At 41.2% G+C, this 24,348-nt stretch overlaps 1 protein-coding gene across 1 annotated transcript in view; it reads right to left on the bottom strand.

Moving 5' to 3' along the window:
- The window catches only part of SNX10 (sorting nexin 10), a 33,027-nt gene that overhangs the window by 5,776 nt on the left and 2,903 nt on the right, over nt 1–24,348 (bottom strand). The window contains exons 2-5 of the mRNA XM_010712793.3: nt 15,187–15,242; nt 7,666–7,752; nt 5,504–5,604; nt 4,748–4,846 (exon numbers count right to left, since the gene is read on the bottom strand). Of these exons, the coding sequence (XP_010711095.2) occupies nt 4,748–4,846; nt 5,504–5,604; nt 7,666–7,752; nt 15,187–15,210 (311 nt within the window). The 5' untranslated portion in view covers nt 15,211–15,242. The remainder of the gene's footprint in view (nt 1–4,747; nt 4,847–5,503; nt 5,605–7,665; nt 7,753–15,186; nt 15,243–24,348) is intronic.

Below are 24,348 nucleotides of genomic sequence, written 5' to 3'. Positions count from 1 at the left end.
AAACACGCACACCTTTCACCCAGTTGTATCCTTGAAACGTTTCTCTTTTCTTTTAATTAAAAGTAACTGCTTTCACCCCCTCATCTGAACCAACAGGTTAGATTGCTTTTTAATTGCATCCTTCTAGCAATCAAAATGAAAAATAATTTCTGCTCCATCTGTAAGCAGTACGTTTTCCTGTTGGAAATCCTGTTCCAAGGAAATAACCACACGCTCGTGGCCAGGTGTGAGAGCAGCACTGAGGGCTGGCAGAGCAGCCACCCCATGGGCCCTCACCAAGTTGGGGACTCATTGTGCAAGGTGCTGCACCTCTGAAATACACACTGGGCTCCACGGACTGCAAGGTCAAAATCTCACAGCACAACACACAAATAAATAAAAGCAGAAGAAAAGGTGGAATGCCCCAATATTAATGCTCATATATAACATTAATACCATAGCACAAGCTCAGCATTCACACTGTTTGAATCCAACCAGGAGCACTGACGGTGTTCCTCCAGCAGTTTTATGAGTACAGGTGTCAATGCAAAGCTGCAGTTGCAGTGATGTAAATCAGCTCCCTCCGCAGTTGTGCTAATGTCAGATCACGGGGCTCACAATGATAATTCCTATAAACTCACTGGACACATTTAAGAGAACAACAGACTTTCTGTGCATGCCTAGAATAACAATGAAAGGCTAAATCCTGCAAGTCTTTATCACATCAGCAGTCATTACTTGTCAGAGATCTCACTCCTCAGCCAGATTGCTCACATGCATAATGACTGCTTATGTGATTAAGAGGGCTGCAGGAGAAGGCTCTACATTTGAATTAGAGATAATAAAATCATTTTTTATTTGTGGCCATGTGAATCGCTGTTTGTAAGCTTTCAGTAAGCGCTCGTGATCTCTGGACCCTTAAAGAAAAGGGGCAGAAAATATGACTTCACAACCAAAAGTAGTAATGTCATTTTTGAGGAAACGCTGGGTAGTATATGAGGAGTATTTCTCCTTCCCCATCTTACAGCAAGAACATGTACTGAAGACAAAACATGTGCTTTGTCTTATTTGGACAAGGTCCAAAATCTGGTTTTCTTCAACATGATTTTATTAGGTATATTATACACTGTTCTGCTGGAGGAGAACAACATATGGCCGAACAGCACAACTTAATCCTAACTAAAGATTTCCTGTATCTACTGTAACCTAATACAATGACAGATGCACACTTGTATATGTGTGGAAGGTTAACACTCCGATTTTGTTTTCAACAAATTTACTCTGCCCATTTACATCATATCAGGAGAGAAAGGAGAAAATAAAACTTGAGAGACAACAGATCACAGCCTGGGCTGTGGTGCCCTCTATTGAACATCCGCTCTGCCTCGCAGTGAGCGCAGGGCTGCACAGTCTGCAGTAAACAAAGCTCCATTTCCTCCTTTTAAAAAGCCTACTGTGTCTCCTCATTCATTTTTTATAACAGAGGAAATGTTACTGATAGCGAGCAACTGTGAAGCAACTGTTTAGGATCTGATAATGAATACATTTAAGAATTAGCATTTCTGCTAAGCGTTATTCATTTCAGTGGGTTTGCTTCCCTCACCAGAAAGAAAAAGCTTCAATGCTTTGCTCAGAACAGCTCCACTGAAAAGAGGCAGCCACCACCCACAGGAGTAAATCCTACCTGCCCATGGCTGCAATGCTCCTGCTGCTTGGTGCTGACCAATCAGCCACATAGGCTCTGGCAGGCTGGGATCCAACCTCTTCAGAATCAGCCCCTACTTTCCACGTGTCACCACATGGGGACCTCTCCAGGAAAGAGTCCTCTACCTCTATGCCAGCTTGTGCCTGTGGGAAGGAAGGCAGCCTGAATCCCAAAGTTAGTTATTCAGCTATTTAGGGATGAAAGCAAAAGGGATCTTGTGGAACCTAGTCCTGTAAGGCAGTGCTTCAATTCTGACATCTAATTTAAGAGAAAGCTTATCCAGTGAATCAACCTACAGACATCCTCAAATGCACGAGGATACATACCAGGAAAAAAACACAATCTTCCTGATTCTTACAAAGTAATTTGTAATTGAAAATGGGCTAGCTGGCTTCCGTTAATGCAAATGGACTTTTGAAATATTAAATTATGCCCAGGCAAGAAGCAAGCCTTACAGCTCTTCATCATTCAGAGATAATAACCTGTAAGAATAGCAGGTCTTACCCTGTGCTGCTGTGGGAAAGCCAAATCAAAATGGGAAACATTTTCAGACTTCGCCAAACTGTATAGCTTGGATATAGTTTCCAGCTATTGGCACGTTCTACAGGAAGAAGCTGCACAGAGGTCCTTTCCTAGCACCTCACCATGCTAGCTACCTGTGTTGAGTGACATGTGAAGAACAAAGGGACTTTACAGCAGTTGACAAAGATAGGATGCCACAGTGCTCCCAGGGTGCTGCCTCCAGCAGCAAAATCCTTACTCCTCTGGCATGTGGCTGTTGTCCTGGCAGAAGCTGCAGCAACTTCTCACGCAGAGCAACGGGCACAGGGCAGAATCAGAAATTCTTACAAACCTGAACTCCATTGCAGGTATGGTTTCAATCCAAAAAGCTTATAGCATACTGGATATAGGTTGGGTTCCTTACGTGTGGGCATTTGAAATCTGTTACCTATAAACCTCTGCCTCAACAGATACACACAAGTGGTACAGATTTCATCCCACAAAGAAAGATCAGCTGTATAAATAAACTATATATAAACCACCAATATATGAAGACAGAAGAATTGGGGTGCTTTCAGTAGTATTAGCTGGAGCAGTCCAAAATCAGCAATGATCACATATGAGACTTAAAGACAACACACTAGTTAATGAGTCCCCCAGATGCTTTTTCAGTGTAAGATCTAATAAGTCCTTTGGTCCGGACTTATTTAGAAAGAAATAAAAGAAGCATCACAGCAATATGGATCAGCCAATAAAAAGATCCCTACTATAAATATCAGTACGTCTAACATGCCAGCCAGCAGAGGGCAATGGTACAGCATGCAATTTGCCAAGTCAATTCATCACAACACAACTGTCTCTCTGCAAATTCCTTCCAACTAGACCCCAGGGCTGAGGGAAAGCTGACACCTTTCTAAATGGCATCCAAATTGAAACGTTTAAATCATTTCCTTACAACAGAGACGCCTCTTTCCTCACTCCTGGACTAACAACAGCAAGGCAAAATGCTCAACAAGCCGTCATGTTCTCCTGTCAGTACCCTGTCAAAACAGGCGTCCACAAAATCAAAATGTGATGATCTGTTTCAAGAGAATCTACTTCTGTGTTTTGCCTCCTGAAGCACAGGCAGTGGTTGTTATTATTTACGATGCTGAGATAACATACCTTAGTGCAGAGGCCAATCTGTTAACATTTTAAAATAAGAGTGATTTTGAAAATTCACCACTCCATGAGGAGGCACAGATAATGTAGAATTGCTCAGACACAGCTGGGCTGAACTATCATACTTCTTGGCTGACCGTCGGTATTAATGATTGTGCTTCTAGAGGCAGTATTTCAGCGTCTTTCTCTCTTGAGGGTAAGAAAATACACAGTAACCCTTTTCTGCTTTCCTTTCCTCATCTTATATGCCCTCATATTTACCCTTCTGGCCCCAGATCCTGTTTACAACTGTACATGGAAGTATTCCCACAGGCTAGCTCTCCCTGCCTTCAGTTGTTCAGCTTAACGTACATACTTCAGAAACAAGCATTTACAGTCTGCTATGGAAACCTATAATTGTAACACACTGACTGGAAAAACAGTGGGCCCACTATTCCTCTGCCTTCTGACCATAAGGCTTAAAGTCTTCTTAAATGATTTTTCTTCCTTATGCAGCTCTGCTTCACAGAAACATTAATAACAATAGAAGATTAATGTTTCTGTTCTCAGGTTTGCTATGTTCTTAATCTGAACAGAGGCTAAAGGCAGCATCCAAAGTCATTCACAGTTCTGCCATAGCAACACTGAACAGGTCTGCACTCATAACAGCAGTGGCAAGATATAGGATAATGGCAGAGAAAGCAGTAAAATTACAGTAATGAGGTCTCTGCCACTGCAGATGGTGAAGGGCTTTATAGCAGCATCACTGAGCAATGCACTGCTGGAACTAACACAGTGCTCCCCTGTAACTCAGGTCACAGTCTAGCTATGTTCATTTACGTAGATCTTTTACATAACCACACAGCTGAATGATTTTATACAATCTGCAGCTGTAGTGAGAATTATCACAGCTGCTAGAGCTTGTTTATGTTGGCAGTGGTAAACACAGTAACTGCCATTATAGGTAGTATCCATGTTAGAAGAACTCACTATCGAATTTTCCCAAGCTCCCAGTGGTACAGACCCCAGAATTCATTAGAGACACTGATATTCCATGAATATAGAGATGGAAAGAAGTCTGTTTCTTTGTATAAAGAATATCTAGCTTATTCTTGGAAGAAATAAGTAGACATCACCATGAAATATTTTTCAACCTTAATAACAAATCACAAAGCAATATAAATACAAAACCATTACTACTGATCAGTCAATGAAATGACAGAAAACCTCAAGCCGACAATTTCTGACAGCCTGTACAGCTGAATTCATGTGTATGAAATACGACTTTGCGCAAATAAAGCAAAATATGTAGCATGTAAAGATGACCACAAGGTGGCTCTCAGGTACCAGAGATGAACTATGTTCAATCAAAACTGATGACATCATAAAAAAGCCAACCTCACTAAGACAAGACGCACTTACTTCTCCAGGAACTCCTGCAGACCCTGGCGACGATGGTCCACGTGATGGGGATTGTTCATATTGAAAAAAGGAGTTTTAGATGGCAGTTCAGGTAACTGTCTTTATAAAGAACAAGCAAATACACAGTTAAAACCAAGGCTGAAGCAATGAAGAAAAATGATATAAGCAAATGCCAATCCCACATTTTTGAAAATAATGAGTTATATTCCAGAAGCCTCATTAAACTGAATTTGACAATGCAAAGTTGAGAAATCAAAGGGCTTCTGACAATACCTCAAAAGGAGGAATGACTCAGATTCTTCTGGTCCAGTTGATAAGACTGCAAGTATGCCTGCCTAGACCCCCTATGTTCTTAGGTTCTATCATGCACATCCCAGAAGCTCACAGAAGGTACACCTATGCTGTTGTTATCAGTTAGTTTAAGCAAAACAGCCTCAAGCTCAGCATGACCTAGTAGTCTGTGTTGGCCACATCGGTTGTTTCCACTACCTCTGTGCAGCAAAAGGAAACAGCTCAGATCTGTTAGAAATTAGACCGGGGTTCACCAAACAAAGGATATCAGTACAAACCACATTCTTCTGAGTTTAAAACGCTATGATCCTATAAATTGTAGTAGTAAGAAATGCAGGACACTTCCCAGTTCTGATCTTTACAGTTCTCAGAATTAAGAGGAAACAACGCTCCTCTTCCCTGTGTTATTGATAGATTATTAAATAGATATTTAATGAAACAAACCAGTAATAAAAAGTTGCTCACATGAGCACAGCATTGCTCTGAAGCCTCTGCCGAAGCCAAACAAATTCTCGGAAGCGTCGTCTAACACAGGATGTTTTCCTCGTAAAGCACATACTGTTTGTCTGTTGGGAAGTTAAATAAAAAAAATATTTTGCAAACCAGCTCAACATAAAGTGCAGGCATGATATCAAAAAATATTTGAGATGCTAATCCTTGTGATACCAGCGGAAAGCCTGACATTAATTCAATTTCTGTTAAGGATTGTGCTGTATCCCGGACAGGATTGGTGACAGTTTGTACTGCTACTGAGGGAAATATTTTTCATCACCTTTTTTTTCTTTTATTTTTAAAATTGAAAGATCAGGATAATGGTACAATTTTCTGTAACAAGAAAAAAAGTTTTAGCAGACAATACCAAACTTTACAGAAAAAAGCCACATTTAGTTATTCTAGCTATAGTTCTGCAAACAATTAGCTGTTCTAACAGTGTGCAATCTTAAGCTGAAGAAATTGCACTCTGCAAGCAGCAGCATTTGGAAATTTTCCCATAGAACACTACTACCCCACCAGAAAATGCCAATTCAAAGAGAAACAATTCATGAAGATTAAATGCTTTTGCCAAGTTTTTCTGTGGAGCACAGGTGAAATCCCATCTCCTAGATAAGACTCCATTATAAAATTGTCTGCAGTCCAGCCAGTCCTCAGTGTCTTGCTGAGAGCTCTTAGCCAGCTGTACAATGCAGACTGTGCAAGGCAAAGACACCAACTTTCTGAAACAGATGAGTATCCTGGCTAGCACACAGCTTAAGAAGTCAGATACTCTACGAGATAGACAGAAAGGGAATCCAGCTGGTCTGGGAACCTGGCAGAACCAAAACTTTGAATCCAACTGGTAGACTGGGTGGTAGGACTGATCTAGATACTTGGTCAGAGAGTCCTGACAGAAAACTGAGCTGATGCTTACCAGCTTCATAGATGCTCAGCAATGAGTCATGTAACTCCCTGTCTAAATGACTTTGTCCCAAATTAACCATCCAAGCTGGATGTGGCTCTGGGCAGCCTGGTCTGGTGGTTGGCAACCCTGCACATAGCAGCGAGGTTGAAAGTAGATGATCACTGTGGTCCTTTTCAACCCAGGCCATTCTATGATTCTAACAGCTGCTGAGGAAGGCAGTACTACACTTCTATTGAGAAACACTACTGCCTATGAAACAGTAACACAGCACACCACCCACTGCCAAATTGAAAGAATTTCTCTTAAGTGTATGTCAAAACTATTTTCACTTTTGAATCAGCACTTAAACCACATTGCAGAAGTTTCACAGCTGATTGACACACAGGGTAGAAGTACTTGTTAAATGTCCATCGTGACAAGCAATCATTTGACTTCTCTCATTTTACTGAGTGCTTAACTCCCACAAAGAGAAATTCCTTCTTTCTTGTGCTAACCACATGACTTGGTGTTCTCAAACTCTTCATCCAATAGCTGATACACTTCAGAAAATTTTATTTATGTTGTAGTTAAAAACCCTGGATCTAGATTTAGAAAATTAAGATAACTTTTCTAGTTTAGGAAATCAAAGTAACTCACACTTAAGACAGATTTAAGACACAAGAGGCTATGACTCTAAGGGCACTCCCATTAACACAAGGTAAACTACAATTACAAACCCGAATATTCTTATTTGACACATCCAAGCACCACTGAGCTGGCATGATATGATTGTCAAGGTATGCTGAAAACAAGCACATTGCAGTAACCAAGTAACTTGGCAAACAGAAGAACTCGAAGTACAAATAAACAGATACTTGCAAATACTGTTTTTGGCATGAATACGTGAACACCAAAATTCTTTCGAAATGGTAAAATACCACTGATCCTGACAGTCCCCTAAGTTGATAAGTAAAGCTAAGAATAGCATCTGTTGTAAGACACTGTGGAATGCAACTGTGAGTGCAATACCAGGTCCTACTCCCAGCTCTCCCACACACTTTTCTGCATGGTCTTTGGCCAGTCTATCCTTACCTGTTCCACTGCAGCTTGATCATTAAAAGGAGACTAATATCCTACAGCCTCCCACAATTGTTGCAAAGAAACTCCATTAATACCTGCAGTGAGTCCCAACTTGGACAGAAGCAATAGTACGAGTCCAAAGAATCTCTGGTGACATTTTTATACTCACATGAATAAATATCTCGTAGTCTATGTAAGAATGCCATGAGTCTTCTTTCTGTGTCCTAGGGTCTCGCACCAAAACAGTAACAAATTCCTGCAGGTGCATAATAAAAATCAAGCAATTAATTTCAGAAAACAAAGAGAACCTGGAAGACTCTCTTGACTGTTCAGCTGCTCCATAAACTACTACACTCAGATTAAAAGCTGAACTGCTGCTTTATTGAATTTTGCAATGCTATAAAAGGAGAAGCAAAGTGCAATGAATCATCTGAGCTATACCACATGCCCAGGAAATTCTTTGCCAAAATGCTAGCTGAAGGGGAATATTTCAGATTAAGTAATATGATGAAAAGTCATACATGCTTCATGCATGGGAGGGTTGGCAATCTCAGTAGCTAAGAACTAAAAATCTAACACTCAAGTCACTAAAGTGAGATACAGCTAGGCAAGCATTAAAACTGGTTTTTCCCACCTTTGTACAAGATTCACTGAAAAAAAGAAAGTATTACAAACATGTTCTGTGTACCCAATACTTAACGCTTTATTTGCCCCTAAAATTCTTTTGTCATTTTAGCTTTTTTTTTATTTTTAATCAAGTGTTTATACATACTGATTCCAGGGATCTGCGAGGTAACCACTTTGTACTTCCACAAGAAACTGAAGAACTGCCTTCCTTCCACACTTGAAATTACTTCCTACAGCCCACTAGATAAGAATGTACTACTATTAATTGCCCTGGATGTGATTTGATAGCATGAACTGTGATCCAAAGCCTAGAGTCTAGATCCAGTGTGCAAGGAGATGAACATTCCCCTTATGTTTTCTGATATACCAGGAACTTAAGGCACAGAGCACAGCTGAGGACTGCAGGACGAGGGCACTACTATCCCAGCCTCTCCAGCAATCTGTACAAGGAAGCAACACAGCCACCCTGCAAGTAGCATAATTCTCTGTTTCCATCATACAGTGATACAGAATATTTGTCCTTGCGGTTGTCACATCTAATCCATTTCCTTACAGCTCATACATTTATATTACAACTTATAGAGTGACCCCAAAAGAGTGAGTGAGGCCTGTGGGCATTGGCAACTGAGAGCAACTGAAAAATCACATGCTTCCAAATATCCTCAGCTAACGACCATATGAAAACTTGCATTACAATTTAAAATATATATACATATGGTAAAACTGTTTGTGTTCGTACTGAGATGGAAAAGTTTTCTTTAAAATACAAAGATTGAAAGCCTTGTCTACCTATCTGCTATTTCCACAGCAAAAAGAACAGGCTGCCCAAGAGCAGTTGCTTAAACAAGTGATTACCTCAAAGAGCTAGGGCAACCACTCACAGACTGAAAGACAAGCATATAATCTTCAGCTGTGGAGACATTTTTCCTGAGAAGAAGGCACTGCACTTAATAGCCAGGTACAGAAATCAACTATATGCTTTTTCAGTATCTCTCTTTTTTTCAAAAAATCCTGAACTAGAAAGCTTTCAAACTGCATCTCTCCATACCCAAACCACAGATATCAGAAATAAACCTTTACTCTTCAGCTAAGTTCCTTCCACCACATACACCAGCAGCACACATGGCACAGAATGCCAGGAGAACAAGGACAGCCTTGGCAGGAAAAGACTTTTTTCCTGACCAGTAACTGCTCTCCGTATGTGGCAGGGAGGTCTGGACTCAGTCATTTTTCACACAGGAGCTACTTCAGAGATGGGAACCTGTGGCCTAGTGGCTGGATCCAGCCCACAGATTTACCTTGTGTAGACCAGCTTCTATTCACAGGGGTGTTTTCTGCATTTTGGGCACCATTTTGGTATCTGTCATGAGTGTCATGCCAACTAAAGCCTATTTAATAGCTTCCTACCACCTCTGTTACTTCTTTCTTCACGGAAGAGTGCTGGAGGCCGATTCTCCTCTGCTGTGTTCTTTGTAGCTTTTTATCCCCTCTTCTCCTCTTTAACAATTGGCACTGAGGAGTCAAAATTGTAAACAGCCTGCTCATAACTAACCTTGAGATCCCTTCCCAGCATCAATTGCCATATCATCTTTCTATTTTGCTTCCTGTTGCCTAGGTTACTCAAATTACTTCATTTCCAAGTGACCTTCTCCTTTGTAAGGAATCAAAATAAGAATGTAAGTAAACAGCTCCCTTAAACCTCTACTACATCAAAACATTATGATAAAACATTACTACTGGATATGCTGTGGGAGAGATACGGGTTACCTTGTTATTGGATCCAGACCACATGATTTCCACAGAAAGCCTCATGCACTTTTAATTTCCAATTAAGCAGCCACCAAGTTTCAGTATGGTGGAAGCTGAACACCTTTCAGACTCTGCCCATACAAGAAACAAGATCTGCTACAAGTGCTGTAGTAGGCAGGCATCTGGTCGATACATCACTGAGCCACGAGTCCCAGATGTTTTACAGTACAGCAGGGCACCTCTGGAAACTGCCACACAGTCAGCATAAGCTCCAATTTAGAGAACCTTAACTTCAGCAGAGCAATGGCTGTTTCTTTTTTCTTCATTTACCAAAAGCTGAGGTCAGAATGAAGCAAGATAAACATTAAACAACCAGAGAAGAAACCCGAAATGTACAGCCTTTCCCAAGACCTGCAGTACTTCCTCTACAGACGTCTTGAATCCAGGAAGCATTCATTCCAATTCTCATTACCATTTCTGCTGCTCTGAAATAGTGAAATCATACACCGAGTCTGTCCCTTCTCTTTTGACCTTCAAGCCTTCGCTAGGATACAAAACCCTACTGGGATAACAATGGCTTAACTCAAGTAGCCCTAACTGCTTGCTATGGATCCAGATATGCTGTCACAAACAGTGCTTAAGTCACCCTGTAATGCGAGCCTTGAACAAGGCCAGGATTCACATACAGGCTACGTGAGGGTGTGAGCAGAGTTTGGGGGCAGAAGATTACTCTGGGGGATGGCTCAGGCCACTGGTCACAAACGTTACACAGATAACAGCAGTTTCAGGCAATAATTCTCTTACTCCTCTCTATATACTCCTTTCCCTCCCAACCTTGCTACAGAAGTTAGGTTACCCTTAGAAGGCATGTCTATCTTCAAGTGATCTGCTGTTTACCTGTGATGGGTGAGGCTGAACTCTTCCCACAGACCACATGAAAACACGCTTCACCTTCTGTCGTAAGACTGTGCTGCAATCCAGCCTTACAAATTGGGAAACAGAACCCAAAGCAAACCAAAATTTCAGGGAAGTTTTACATTAGTCTGCCGCAATCGCTTTCAAGCTGTCTTCCTTCTCCCAGTTCCCTTTGTTTTTTCCAAAATTGCAGATCTGCCAATTATGTCATGTCCTACATACTTTGCCTAAAGGATTTTTTTGCTTGGCTTTCCTTGTTTGTTTTTGAGGATGTATCTATTGTGCACTCAAGAACGATATGTTCCCCCCAAATCAGGATTTATTGCTGATAGTACAAAATGCCCAACCTTAAGAGTAGAAGACTACTGCACTGGAAACTACATAGTTCCAAAAGAAAACTATCAGCAAGCAGCATCTCTGTTCATTCCTTCTCCTAGAAACTGTGAAATTCATAAACAAAACACTTCTTATCCAAACTCAGCTTTCACTTGAATTCTAGCTGTGAAACTGGTCTAAATATGCTCATGAACAATCTCCAATCTGCTCTAAAAAAGAATTCCTTGCTAGTTCAGTTAAGGATGACTGAGGGAAAAGAAAAAGTAATTTCTTCCTCCTGTGTGAAACTACTCCGCAACTAGTAACTCCGTTACTAGACACAGAAGCAAAGCAGATGTGTGTAGTAATAAGAACAAAAAAAAGTATATATAACTGCTCAGCAAGCCAGGAATGAGTGGAGCAGCTTCTGTCAGGATATGCCTCTTAATTCATGACTATGATTTCTGTACCTGCCAGCTTAGCCACCAGTGGCAATTCACTACTCTGTCCTTAAGAACTGAAGCAAACCAAGTAGTTAGGGTCAAACATAAACGACAAAATGGCTAAAGTGACCCCCAAGGTCTGGTTTGTACCTACTCTTACAGTTACTGTCCTGTACAGGGGACAGGTGTGCTGACAGAGGAAAAGGGCAGTGCTAAGGTTATGTATACACAAGCACTGAAGACTGAAGTGTTCCCATTTGGATTTGCTCCAAAAGGAGAAATATACCATAACAGCAGCTGAGGCAAACAAGACTTTTCATTGTTTCAAATCTCCTCTCTCTTCTGCTGGAGATTTCCCCCCAACCCCCCCAAACAATGCAGTGCAATGCTCTGAAGTAAAGCATAACCCACAAGCTCCAATATGTAGAACTTGACCACAAAAATGGCGTTTCTGAGAAGTCTATTTTTATTTTCTCATTAGGAAAATAGGAATTTTGACATGGAAATATCTATTTTTAATGTGGGAAAAATCTACCACGAGAGGGAGGAATAAAAATCATCTTGCACAGGATGACTGTGTGCTTCATTTGTTCCAGCTGCATTTTAGTCCAAATCTCCATGCTCTGGACAATATCAGGTGATAACCTCATGCTCTGTAGTGCCACTGATATGCATCTGATTAGTCAATAACTCCTAAAACATTTCCCATGAATCCTCCTAGAAAAGAGAGTTTCCCCATCAAGATGTCCATTAGTAAAAGGATCAGTCACATATTGCACAGGGCATTTCACACCGAGTGTGCTGCAACAGTAAAACTGGTAGAAAGGGAATAGTAGAGAGAGAAAATGATTTGTTCAAACTGTGAGTTTATCGGTACTGTGCCAAAGAGAAGATGCAGGTGTATCCGTGGCCCACACTGATCAGGACAGTGTTGGAAGAAGCTGAAATCTCACTCAAATCATTACTTCCTAAAAAAAAGTGCTGACTGATGGAGGGACATCTGAAATCCAAGCTCTTCTCTCCCATCCTAGTGCCTGAACCACTTATGCACACTCATCTCCTTTCCCTCTCTCCTCTCTGATGCATTGAATACTCAATGAAAGGCAGTGCATCACTCCAGAATATTCTGCAGCTTAACAATTCAAGCATGAAGAATATAACACATCATTCCTGGACCACGTAAACATCTGAAGCCACACTCTCAGTGGATAAAGAGAAGGTAAGATATGCCTCTTCCCCCCCCCCCCCGTATGTTAAATCAGGTCCAATAGGAGGTTTGTTACAACTCTATTTGTCCAGGATTGCCATGCAGGCGAGAGGTAGGAAAGATCCATTAAGCCCTGAGCAGGCACACAAGCTAAGGAATGAGTTACTCAGCATTGTCCAGATGCACACATGCAGATTTGCTGGTGCTCATTAAATCCTTTTCCTGAAGAAGACAGACACTGGAGGGGAGCTACTGCCACAAATATATGAAGCTTCTGCCTGAGGGATAAGTGGTTGGGAGTTGACAGCAAAGTATGGGATTTAATAGCACTCAGATAATCTGAGGAGACAGGAAGACACTAGTTCTTCTATGAACAGTGACATTATTTCTGCTATTTAGGACATAAATGCATCACATTACCCCTGTGACAAACAAAATATCAGAAGTGCAAATTCTCTATTCTCCCCATTTCACTGATGGTAGCAGTGGTAAAAAAAAACACAACTCCCCAGAAGGTGCTGCTCCTGCAAAGCACTGGTTGCTGGCAGCTTTCAACTCTTCCTACAGTGTGCTAACCCTGGGGCATGTCAGTTTAAGCTCTTTATTACCTGATTCCAGCAAAGTATGTGGGCTTCCTGTGTTGCAATAATTAGATCATACTGGGATTCTCTGCTAAATCAGTAATCAGCAAATAGACTGCTATAGCTATTGCATAACTAAGTTTGGTTTGGGCTATAACAAACCACAAAGAACAAGGGCTCCCTGCTGGGTCAATCATGGCAGAAGCAGAGCCAGAGCTTCAGCTTGTTTCTTAAAATCTAACTCCATTATGTGTGAGACCAGCACCGCCATGGAATTCGTGTTCTCTTTTTTGTGTGTGCCTGCTGAGGCCAGAGCTTCTCACACTTCTGCATTTCACACTAACCTCCAGTGTGCAGAAGGTATCTTAGCTGGAAGCAGACAATTCTTAGTGCTCACTGGTTAGACAGAAACATTTTATTACTATCTTGTTAAAAACAAACCAGTCCTTGAGCCTACTAACAGCACTGGAGAAAGGAGAAGACACAGCATCCCTGTGGTTCCTGAGGACATGGAGCACAGCAGAAGCATCAGCAGCTGAGCATTTCAAAGGAATTCTTCCTCAAAAAATGCCTGCAGGGTTTGCTCTTCATCAACCTGTTAGTCCAACGGCTTGAAGATGCTCCTGGCCCACAACATTACTACAGAACACTAGCAGTGATTTAATTTCATCAGAAAATTCATTTGCCTTCAAAGACTCATTCACACATTTTTTAATTGCAAATCAACTTGTATCTTTGAATGCTTCAGTGAACTCATTTTAATATATTATTTCAATGAAACTGTTTGAAACCGCATGGTTTGAACAGAAAAATATCATTTTCAAAAAGAAAAACACTATTGCTTTCAGAAATCTTCCACCTACAGCTGTCCATTAGTACCAGCCTACAAGCAACAGCAGACAGGGAAACTGTCACAAATGAAAGACTTTGGTCTCTCCTGCATTTGAGTGGTCTTCGAGGTCTATTATTTCAGTACTTAGACTTAAGTCAATGAAACCTTGTTTGTATCTTCAGCTTTTACCCACTTCTAAAGAATTTAAGATATAATTACAGAAGAAATTGTGGCAAAATGGGTGATCACTTGGTGGGCTTTAATTAATCACATATAATTAATCCCACTTAATCTATTGGCTTTGCTCAACTAAATTAACCTGGCCTGCAAAGCAGGAATCACCATTTGCCATGTACTACAGAGATCCATTTTAATTTCATTTAATCCAGATCCTAAAAATGAGGTAACTGCACCAGAAGTCACAAAGACCCAGAAATCACTGTCAGGCAAGCAAACAAATTACACGATGCTGCATTTTGTGCAACTTCAGAGAAGGATCAGATGAGGTTTAAATACTCCATCAGATTGTCTTCCTTTGGCTAACATCAGCCAAAATCTACACAAGTGGAGAGGACTGGGGGCAGGGAATTACATTTCTCAGTTCAGGCAACAAATCAGTTTCACTTCTCTGTTCTAGTATTCTAAAATGAACAAAGTTTAGGTTGCAGATTATTAACAGTAACTGAGATTGCATCAGTGGCCATTAAAATGTCTGTCTTATTTTATTTATGACTATTTGTACCCCTTTAACACAGCTCAGCCTAATCACCCGTGTATGAGTGTTTAACTGGATGTACTCCAAAGATAAAGGTCATTCTGACTTCAGGTTCAGTCTGCTACATGGAAGAAACAGATACGCTTCCTTGGAATTATTCACTGTAGTGAAAACTGTTAAAAATTGCCACGACCAGTGATTTTACTTAATCTGATGGATATCAGATGACAAACGATAGATCTTAATGAAATACAGTTCACAACCACCCAAAATAGAGTCATTTTTATTAAAGCTTAAGTCACTTACTTGTTTTTCGTGTTTTGGTGTCATCTTTAACGTCTTGTATTAAAATCTAAATTGACCTATAAAAAAAAAACACCAGAAAGACATCAGCTTACCATTTAATTGTTATTTCAAAGGTCATTATTGCTTTTGCTGGACATTAGTAAACAGCAGGAAGAGCCACGCTCCGTTCTGTACATGGAAGAAAACATGTCTGCACCATAACTAAGGGTTTATTCATTAAAATGATCCCATTCCTATGCCTTTTCAAATTCATGATGTGCAGATTCTCTGCTTAGCAGTGACAGAAACACTGGTGTAGTCCCTACCTAGGGATACTTGCAATACTCCTGGCAATCACCCTGTGTCCCAGCGCTCATCGTAGCACCCCTGATCCACACCAAGCTCCCAACTGCACCTGCAGTGGACACCCCTGCTTATCCTTTGTAAAAATAAAGCAGAGGCAGCACTTTAACTACAGTGGGGTCTGGAAGACACCAGTTTTATCTGGGTGGCCCTGCAGAGAATACATGAAGTTGGCAGAATCCAAAAGCCTCTCTAAACTCTCTCTGCAGCAGAGAAAAATGCTGACAAACCCTTCAGATTCCACATGTTGGATAAAATTCAGGCTAAGTTTCACAGCATTTATGGATTTAGGATTTCAGTGTGGGGAAGCATATACTTAGGCCAATCAAAAAATCCTGTCATTAACTTATATTTTAAATCCACTCTTTCTCTGGAAATCCTGATAAAAATATTTACAACCTCTGCTGCTGCACAAAACACCCAGCTTGCCCAGCACACAGGAAGAACAAGGCAGATTTATTTCTGGCTGGCATGCATATACTGCCTACATAAATACAATGGCCATAGGAAAAAGGATTTGCAATTTGCCTTTCCCCTTTACATCTCGCACACCATCCAGTTATTGTCAGGTAACACAGCCACTGACCTAATCAGCTACCACATTATGCTATTTCCTCAACAGCTTTTCAGCATCCGCCTCCTCCTCCCAAACCAAACAGATCCAAAAGCTTCCCTCCTCCTTCCCTAGAGGGCAGCTCTCTGTTGGACCAGAGGTCAGAGCAGGCAATTCCCCAAGCAAAAGCTCAGCAAAACCCTCTCTCGCATCTTGCTGGAAAGACACACGGTGTTGTTAACAGTGGTGAACCAGCTTTCTTACCCAGCTCTAAAGTTAATATTTCAGCATCAAGAAGCTGCCTAAAAATATTTGAAATACATCATTTTTTCCATCAAGTAATTTGAAAAAAAAAATGGAATTACTGGAAGTAAAGTGCTCTGTTACTCATATGCACACATAGGTATGCTCTTTTTAGCTTGAATATAATTACAAACCAAGACATAGAATCATAGAATGGCCTGGGTTGAGGAGAAAGAAGAAAGTTGCAGCGCTGCAAACAGTATCCTCAGTTAGTTTAATACCATTGGTTTTTACTTCAGGAAACAAATATAAGACCTCACAGCTGTTTGAAGTTCACAAATGGGAACAGTAAAATGCATTTTCCATTACACATGCTCTAGGCTGTCAACATAGCAGTTACACTGCAACTGATCTCAACGCTCACCAAAGCTGCATTTTCCACTGACTTCAGCAAGTCCAAAATCACTCCAGCCATGCCACAGACAGTTGAAAACACACTGAATAAAGGACTTAGCTGTGCAGCAAGACCAGTGTTAAAGGATGTCCTGAAGCATAAGCAGAAGGTGGAAAAGCAGAGCAGTTCAACTGTATGCTTAAGACACCTGCACAAAAACCCTACCCCACTGATGGAGAGAAGCTGCCTGCAGATGATAACAGAAGGCTGCTGGTCTTCTGTACTCAAAAAACTTTCCACTTGCAAAGAAATGAATAAGTACTCAGAAAAAATATATATATATCAAAAAAGTCAGTGGGAGACACCTAGATCTGATAAAAACACTTTCTTACTGTGACCAAAAAAATAATTAACAACACTGCTTTGAGCTAGTTTTTATCTTGCTTCTCATCTATGTTTTTATTATTACTCTTTAGTTTCACAGAGTTAATACAACACCTGCTCCTTTCAGTTTGCAGTTCTGACAGCTCTACATTGCGTAACCAAGGAAACCTCCAGAGCAGATTTACAACTGCCAACACCACCACCCAAGCAGGAGGAGATACCGAGGACAACTTGCAATGCTTCCTGGGACAAAAAAAGAAGGAAAAAAAAAAAAGCCAGAAGCAACACACAAAACACACCACACAAACACAACAAAGCAAGTACTTTGGTGTTTTTCTGAGGGATGATTTAGTAGTATCTAAGTATTATATTTTATTTCAAGAAAGAGCCACTTGCAGCTCCCAGCCTCAGGCTTCTGTTTGGGCTGGAGACTCAAGCACAGCCCTTCTGGCTGCTTTGTGGTAGCTCAGCTGCACTGGGATTCCACGACTGGCCCATGGAACAGGCAGCATGCCTATCTGCTCCACAATTGTCTGACAACTCCATATAGCCAACATTTCCCCTCAAGCCATAGATGTGGATCTTCAGTCCAAGAAGTATCCATTTACCCCCTTCACTTAACTGTGAAAAAAGACTAAATGTCTACCCTCCCCGAAGCTTTAAGTAAGCAGTTTATTTTTAAACCTTGATCACAATCAGAAGTCATACACAATCGCAAGCAAAGTCCTCAACTGCACTTTCAAGGTTGTTCCCATCATAGTATCACATGAAGCTTTCTTCCAAGGCTTCAAAGTGTCAAAAAGAGAGATCATGAATATCTAAATACATCAATATATCTTTCCCACATTCTAGGTCTTGCTTACATTAACACTTGCAGAGAACACCCAGAGAATTTTAATCAACAGCCTGCAGACAGCTGAGCTGCATCCCTACATGCAGATCCTTACACCTGCAGGCATCCAACCATGCCACACTCCCAAAAAGGCATGTCATCCCTAAGGATGCAGGGACCAGACTATGGAGTAAACCCACAGCTACTCCAAAGCTGGAAGGAAAGGTTGCTACAGCTGTTTCCAATGAAAGGATAAGGAGCAGCAGAAAGCAATGTTACCTCATTTATGTAAGATAACTGCCTGAAGTCTTAAGAATAGCCGTAACAGCCATACCTAACAGATAGGTACTGTAGTAGCTGGACATCGTCCAACAGTGAACAGGTGACTTGCAGTGGAACACCAGACTGCAAGAAAAAGACTAATTTCTGCATCTTATTCCCTAGTTTTGAAGAAAATATTCAGAAAGCCATATGGGGTAGCATACATTAATACACATAATACATATAAAATAAGCCATTTTGCATTGCCACACCCACCACATTGTAACAGTCTGCTGCTTACAGGATTTGGGTACACAGCCCTCATTTTGACTGAGAGCTGTTGCTTTCATTGACAGGAATCAACAACCTACCTCAGAAGTACATCCATCGCAGGAAAAGTAGTGGGCTCCTCTCACATAAGCACCATTTAAGAACCACAAGTCCTGTCAGCTGAAAAGCCCAGCCTAGTTATCTGCTCTAGGCCAAACTAGACAGTTCACACCCGAGTGCAAAACCATCCTAAGGCCAGGGACCTTAGTTCTAGTCTGTTGTGAGCTAAACTCAGCACTCTTGGCACACCTGGTAACACAGCCCAGCTAACAGATGCTAACAACAGTGCCCACAGAAGGAGCTATCTTTAGTTTTCAGCACCAGCAGATTGACTCTTTCAGCTTTTATGTGTGTTAGAACAGATTAGCCCACTACCAGCCTCTGGCATGTAGCCAGCCTGCCTGCTTCAGTTTTAGCTCCTCCGCACCTTACCCAAAAGCTGTCTCCAGATGGGGCCACCCAGTCACTCCAGGCTAACCCAAAGTGGATGCCTTCTAGATAGTCTGGTCCAGTTTAATGCTTGGTGTTGATGTGACTGCACTCAGGAGAGGAGTCAGGGGCTCCCCTTTGTACAAAGTACATATGAACAGAAGGGTGAGTAACTTTGTTGTTCAGGCTGCAGTATGTCCAGCCTCCTTTCATAAACCCTGCTGGTTGTCTGCTTCACCTTCCTACAGCAAATAAACATAAGGATCTACTCATTAGAAGTGAAAAACATAAGTGTTTTTAAGTTAACACTGCACAGTGCCCACAGTGCTGTGGACTACACAGTGACATCAACAAAAATAAAGCACCCCTCAAGCAAAGCCCTCTTACTTCCCACCTTACATCACTGGTTTTGCATTCCAGAAGCAGTAAAAGTACTTCAGTGCTGAGCAGGAAACAAAGACATTGTCTTAAAGTACTTTTAGAAGAAAAGGAGCTTTCCCAATCCCCAACAGAATTCACAGGCCATCCCACCTAGAACAACACTACATAGACATACATTACCAAGAGTCACCACTTGAATTTCTGACCCAGCTATCACTGTCAAGCTGTTCAGCTAACTACTCTTTTACTACAGGATTTCAATCCATTTGATTGCAAAATTTCTTTATGGCCACCAGGCAGAAGATAACTCTGCAAATACTACTCTGCTATTTTCCCCCTGCTGGTCCAGCCATTCCATTTTGCTGCAGTCTTCCTGGCTATTAAGACCTGTTCCATCAAGAGAATGGATTTGGTCTTTGGTTAAAGAACCTTTCATTCATTTCAGAGGAATATGAAAAATCAAGTAGTTAATCAAATCACCAATTTCCTACCACCCTCCAAAAAACACTGCATGAATTACAGTGTGAAGTATAGGTCACAAATTTCCAATTTCAGTAACAATACAGCCACCTTGAACTGCATAAACTTGACACCATATTGCTGCCCGGCAGAATGACTCACGTGGAACTCAATTATAAAGCCAAAAAGAAAGAGTTTGTGAATAGGCGTTAAGATATACAGACTCCAATCTGGTCTTGTAAGATTTTAAATGCCGTATCTGAAAAAGGGTCCCTGTTCTGACAATATATCCTTTTATTTCTTCCAGAACTTAACATTTCTTACAGGAATTGAAAATTTTATTTCATCAAAGCAAATTAAACCACCTTCATGATACCATCTTCCCCCAGGTATCTCTCTATCTATTTGGTAATAACAAATTTTATTTAGCACAGGAAAGGAGGATTGATGGAAGATATATTTTGCTGCTGAGTAAGTGTAACAGAAGCCAGCAAACAATGCAGATTTACTTCAACATTTCTTTTTCAGTCTCATAAATGCAAATGTTGACATCATCTAACCTGTTTTTTTCCTGACTCATTCCTTGTAACATTCTGAATCTCACATGCCAAAAATTTCTCATTTGTGCTCACATTTATCACATGTTTTTCTCTGCTCTCAGGCTCTCTGCTGCTTGAATTGCTGTTGCACAGTGGTGCATGTTTTATCTTGGCTTTTTTCCTGTTGGGGTTTCCACATTCTACTGAGACAGTTATTTTTGTGAAGCATGACTCAATCACAGCTAGGAAGTGCTGATGCTTGATCTTGTCCTCTGAATGAAAGTGAGGCAAAAGTGACAGTCTTGGCCATAACCACAAAATTAGAACTGCCAGCCTAATTGTGTGCATCTAGTGAAATGGCTGGTAAGGACAGGGCACAGACAGAAAATAAAAATCAGTTCAGTAGTTACATCCTGAGATAAATCAGTACTGAACAGTCACTGTACCTGCATCTCAGAGCAGTAAGAGATACATATATTCAGTCAACAATGCAAACTCGCCAAGCATTTTGATCAGATCTGTTAAAACTGCTGTGATTCTTAGGCCTTAAGTTGACCAAACTCATAAGAGATCATTATAATGATCCAGCTGGATGTCCCACGTCTGTCCACTCTCTAATACAATGGTAACTCACCAATGCTCTCTTCTCCTGAAGAAGTCATCAGATGGCCTATCATTACTGCAAAAACTTAGTGCTGTTTCATGTGTACTTTGCTCATATATTACACTAGTTTATCGTACTAGATTTTCTAACAGTTAAATTAAACATTTAAGAATGTACTGGCAGTGAATTCAACTGAGCACCTTGCTTGTTGAGCAGGCTAGTCTGTTGCAAAAGAAAAACAGAGTTTTGGAAGCATCAACAATGAGCTGTGAAAAGCTCACTTTAAGACCTTATGCAGACAAGAATCTTGCACCCCTTCTGTAAGATTTAACTCGGGACTAACGCAGGGGATAGATACTCTCTTCCTGGCAAGCAGGTCTTCCTCTCACATCTGCCTGTGACCACTAGTGAAATAGTAGTCAGAAGGTTTCCTCTCTGAGGATCAGAGCCTAGGATGGCTCAGTTTCTGCACAAGTGTTTTTGCATAAAACAGTCCTCCATAAATCCCCTGAAGGAGTATTTTGGGTAGAAATCCCCTCTGATTTTTCAGTCTCGCTGCCCCAAGCCAGCTTCATTGTCTGAGAGGTAGAGCCACCATGTAAGGCTCCTGGCTGCTGTCCTTCCTAGCAGACCCCACCTTTGTCTGCAGATGGGAGTCAAAGGGCTTCATTGTGTCTTATCACAGATTTCCTTTCCTGTTTCCTCAACAGCCCTCCTGAGTCAACTCCACAGTTACAAAGAGAATAATCTTCACAACAACCTATCTAACATAATGAATATAAGACAGCCATAAGTTCTCGGGGAGCAAACCAGCTCATATCATAGTCATTAAATGCTGGGCTCATCAGTTCACATCTAAAGACACGTGAGTATTTTGGAGTTGTGTTCCTCCACACCACAAGCGTACATGTAGCTGTTCTCAAAGCAAATGTAATCTCAATGACACCATGCTCTGATGCAACTATTTATATATATGAATGCCCAGTATGTCACAGGCAGCGATATCAAAATGCTCTACTGTGCACAGTGCTGTTTCCCTTCTCCCTGTAAACACTCCCAACCACATAACTTATAATCTTGCCTTTTAATGCCTCATTAGTAGTATTTCATTTCTTCTGGGAAGCAGCACACAGCTCTTGGGAAAACAAAGCCTTCTCTTCAGGGAAGACAGCTGAAGAGCTCAACAAGTACCAGAGTCATGACTAATCAAAAAACCACACATTCCCATTATGCAATTAAAATGATGAGGCTATTAGAAGGCCCAGAGTTATAGTCCCATGGTTGTTGGTGTACAAATGTGGCAAAGTAAGCTAACAGGTAGCGTCCTGAGGGAAAGGAGGAGCAGGAACTTGAATCTGCAAAGCCTAACGTGTTGGCAGCACTGCACAGGAAGGTCAGGGTTCACTACTCACCGCAATAAAACAGATGCTTTGCTGCAGAGTGAATCACCTGCTCTACTCTGAAGTGTAGAATCCCTCCAGGTAAGTTTGCCCTCCTAGACAGCTCTCTGGCAGAAAAGGAAGGGAGAGGAAGTAGTAATTTTCTGAAGCCACAAAACAAGTCACTGGAGAGAAGATCTGTAACAAAATCATCACTGGTTTATTTTCAAATAAATTAAATGCATCAGCATGCACCCTGCCAAAGCTCTCTGTGGTAAGCCATTGTGCCTCATAAACACTGCTGCCATGAATATGATGGAGCAGGTGCATCCTCCAGACATATGAGGTCATGCTGAGTACAGATTTTTTGCAAGTTCTATCCACAAATGCATCTCTTCTGTCAGGTACCAGGAGATGCTTTGAAATGACTCATGCTGAAGTGCCAGCAAGACAGTAAGTGTACAGACACCGACGCAACGCCTGCACAATACCAGTCCTAAGACAAAACCTGCTTAAAGGCAGGCTGTTAGTAGAACAGAAGAAAATAAACAAGAAGGTAGGATCATCTAGACAACCATCCCCTAGTCACTGAAGAAGTGTGTATTACAAGAGGTGAGTAAGGAGCCAGGATAGAAGACAGAGCACGGGCTACCTACTTCTCTAGCATATGCTATATGGGAAATATACCCAGCAAGATCTTCAGGCATTTAAGGTTTCTGTGAAGACCATTTGTGATGGTTTACTTGGATTATCATAGAATCATTTAGGCTGGAAAAGACCGTCAAGATCACCAACTCCAACCACTTAACACTACCAAAGCTAAGACTAAGCCATGTCCCTAAGAGCCATAACATCTCTTAAATACTCCAGAGACGGCAACTCCACCACTTCCCTGGGCAACCTCTTGAACAACATCTTTGTTGAAAGATTTCTCCTAAGATCCAATCTAAACTTCCTTGGTACATTTCTCTCAAGTCTCCCAATGATCCCCTATCCTGCAGAAATTTGGACAAGTAGGATACAGATACCTAGACATGAGTGCTCAGCATCTTTGTGGATGCTCACCAGGCATTACACGAAAGGATTGCCCAAGGGATCCTGCTCCACCTGCAGTGCCCCATCACAAAGTCAATCTCTGGACTTGGACTGCTGCAAGGCATTTTGGCTCTGGGGTCTCTTTGCAGCCCCTCCTCTTGCTCTTCTCTTCCCACAGGGCTGGATTGCAAAAGCCCAAATTGTGGCTCATCAAGGCTGTGTGCAAGCCAGAGCTTTTGCTGAGAAGCAGAGCATGATGATAAGCTGCTCTCTGCAAGAGGAGTGGCCACTCATGCAGCCACTATTGAAGTAAGCTTTTTATTTTTTGCTTCTTCATTTTTACATACAAGCAAACCATGAAAGTTTCATAACCATACAGATCAATAAAGAAATTCTTTTTTTTTTTTTCTTCCCCTAAGCTGGAAAAAAGCTTATTAAAAGCATTTATATACTTAAATATTGCCTAGATGTAGCAAGTAATGCCACCAATACAGAAATCCAGCGCAAAATACTATGCACTAGTACATATAGTTTGCTTTAACTTTCTTTTTTTCTTTTTCCCACCTTCAAATGAAGAAGCAAACATAGCATGACTTGCTTCTCTATCTCTAGAGAGATTCTGCCAAACAGTTAGGAAATTCCTAGAGAATACAGCTGTTCTTTCCTCTTAGCATTTTCAGTATGAGATGAACACAAGTTGCTGAGTTATCTTTTTCAGACAATAAGATGCAAAATCTCTAAGAAAAGAAAAAGTAATCACAATATCCTATGTTAACCAGATCTCCTATATCCCTCTGTTTACAGAAACCAGAAGCTGATGCACACTACATGCCAGATGCACGGAAGTAAGACCCATGTGATACATTGCAAAGCCATGATACACTGATGCACCTGCCCTATCCTACCTACCTGCTCACCCAAATGAGGCACAGAAAGCCTCCTCAAACAGTCCACACTGCTGAGTAAACACTCATTGTCTTTTTTTAGGACTTGGTTA

This window comes from Meleagris gallopavo, chromosome 6 (genome assembly GCF_000146605.3).
Source record: "Meleagris gallopavo isolate NT-WF06-2002-E0010 breed Aviagen turkey brand Nicholas breeding stock chromosome 6, Turkey_5.1, whole genome shotgun sequence".
Classification (NCBI taxonomy): Eukaryota; Metazoa; Chordata; class Aves; order Galliformes; family Phasianidae; genus Meleagris; species Meleagris gallopavo.
This window is presented reverse-complemented; position numbering and strand designations above follow the sequence as displayed.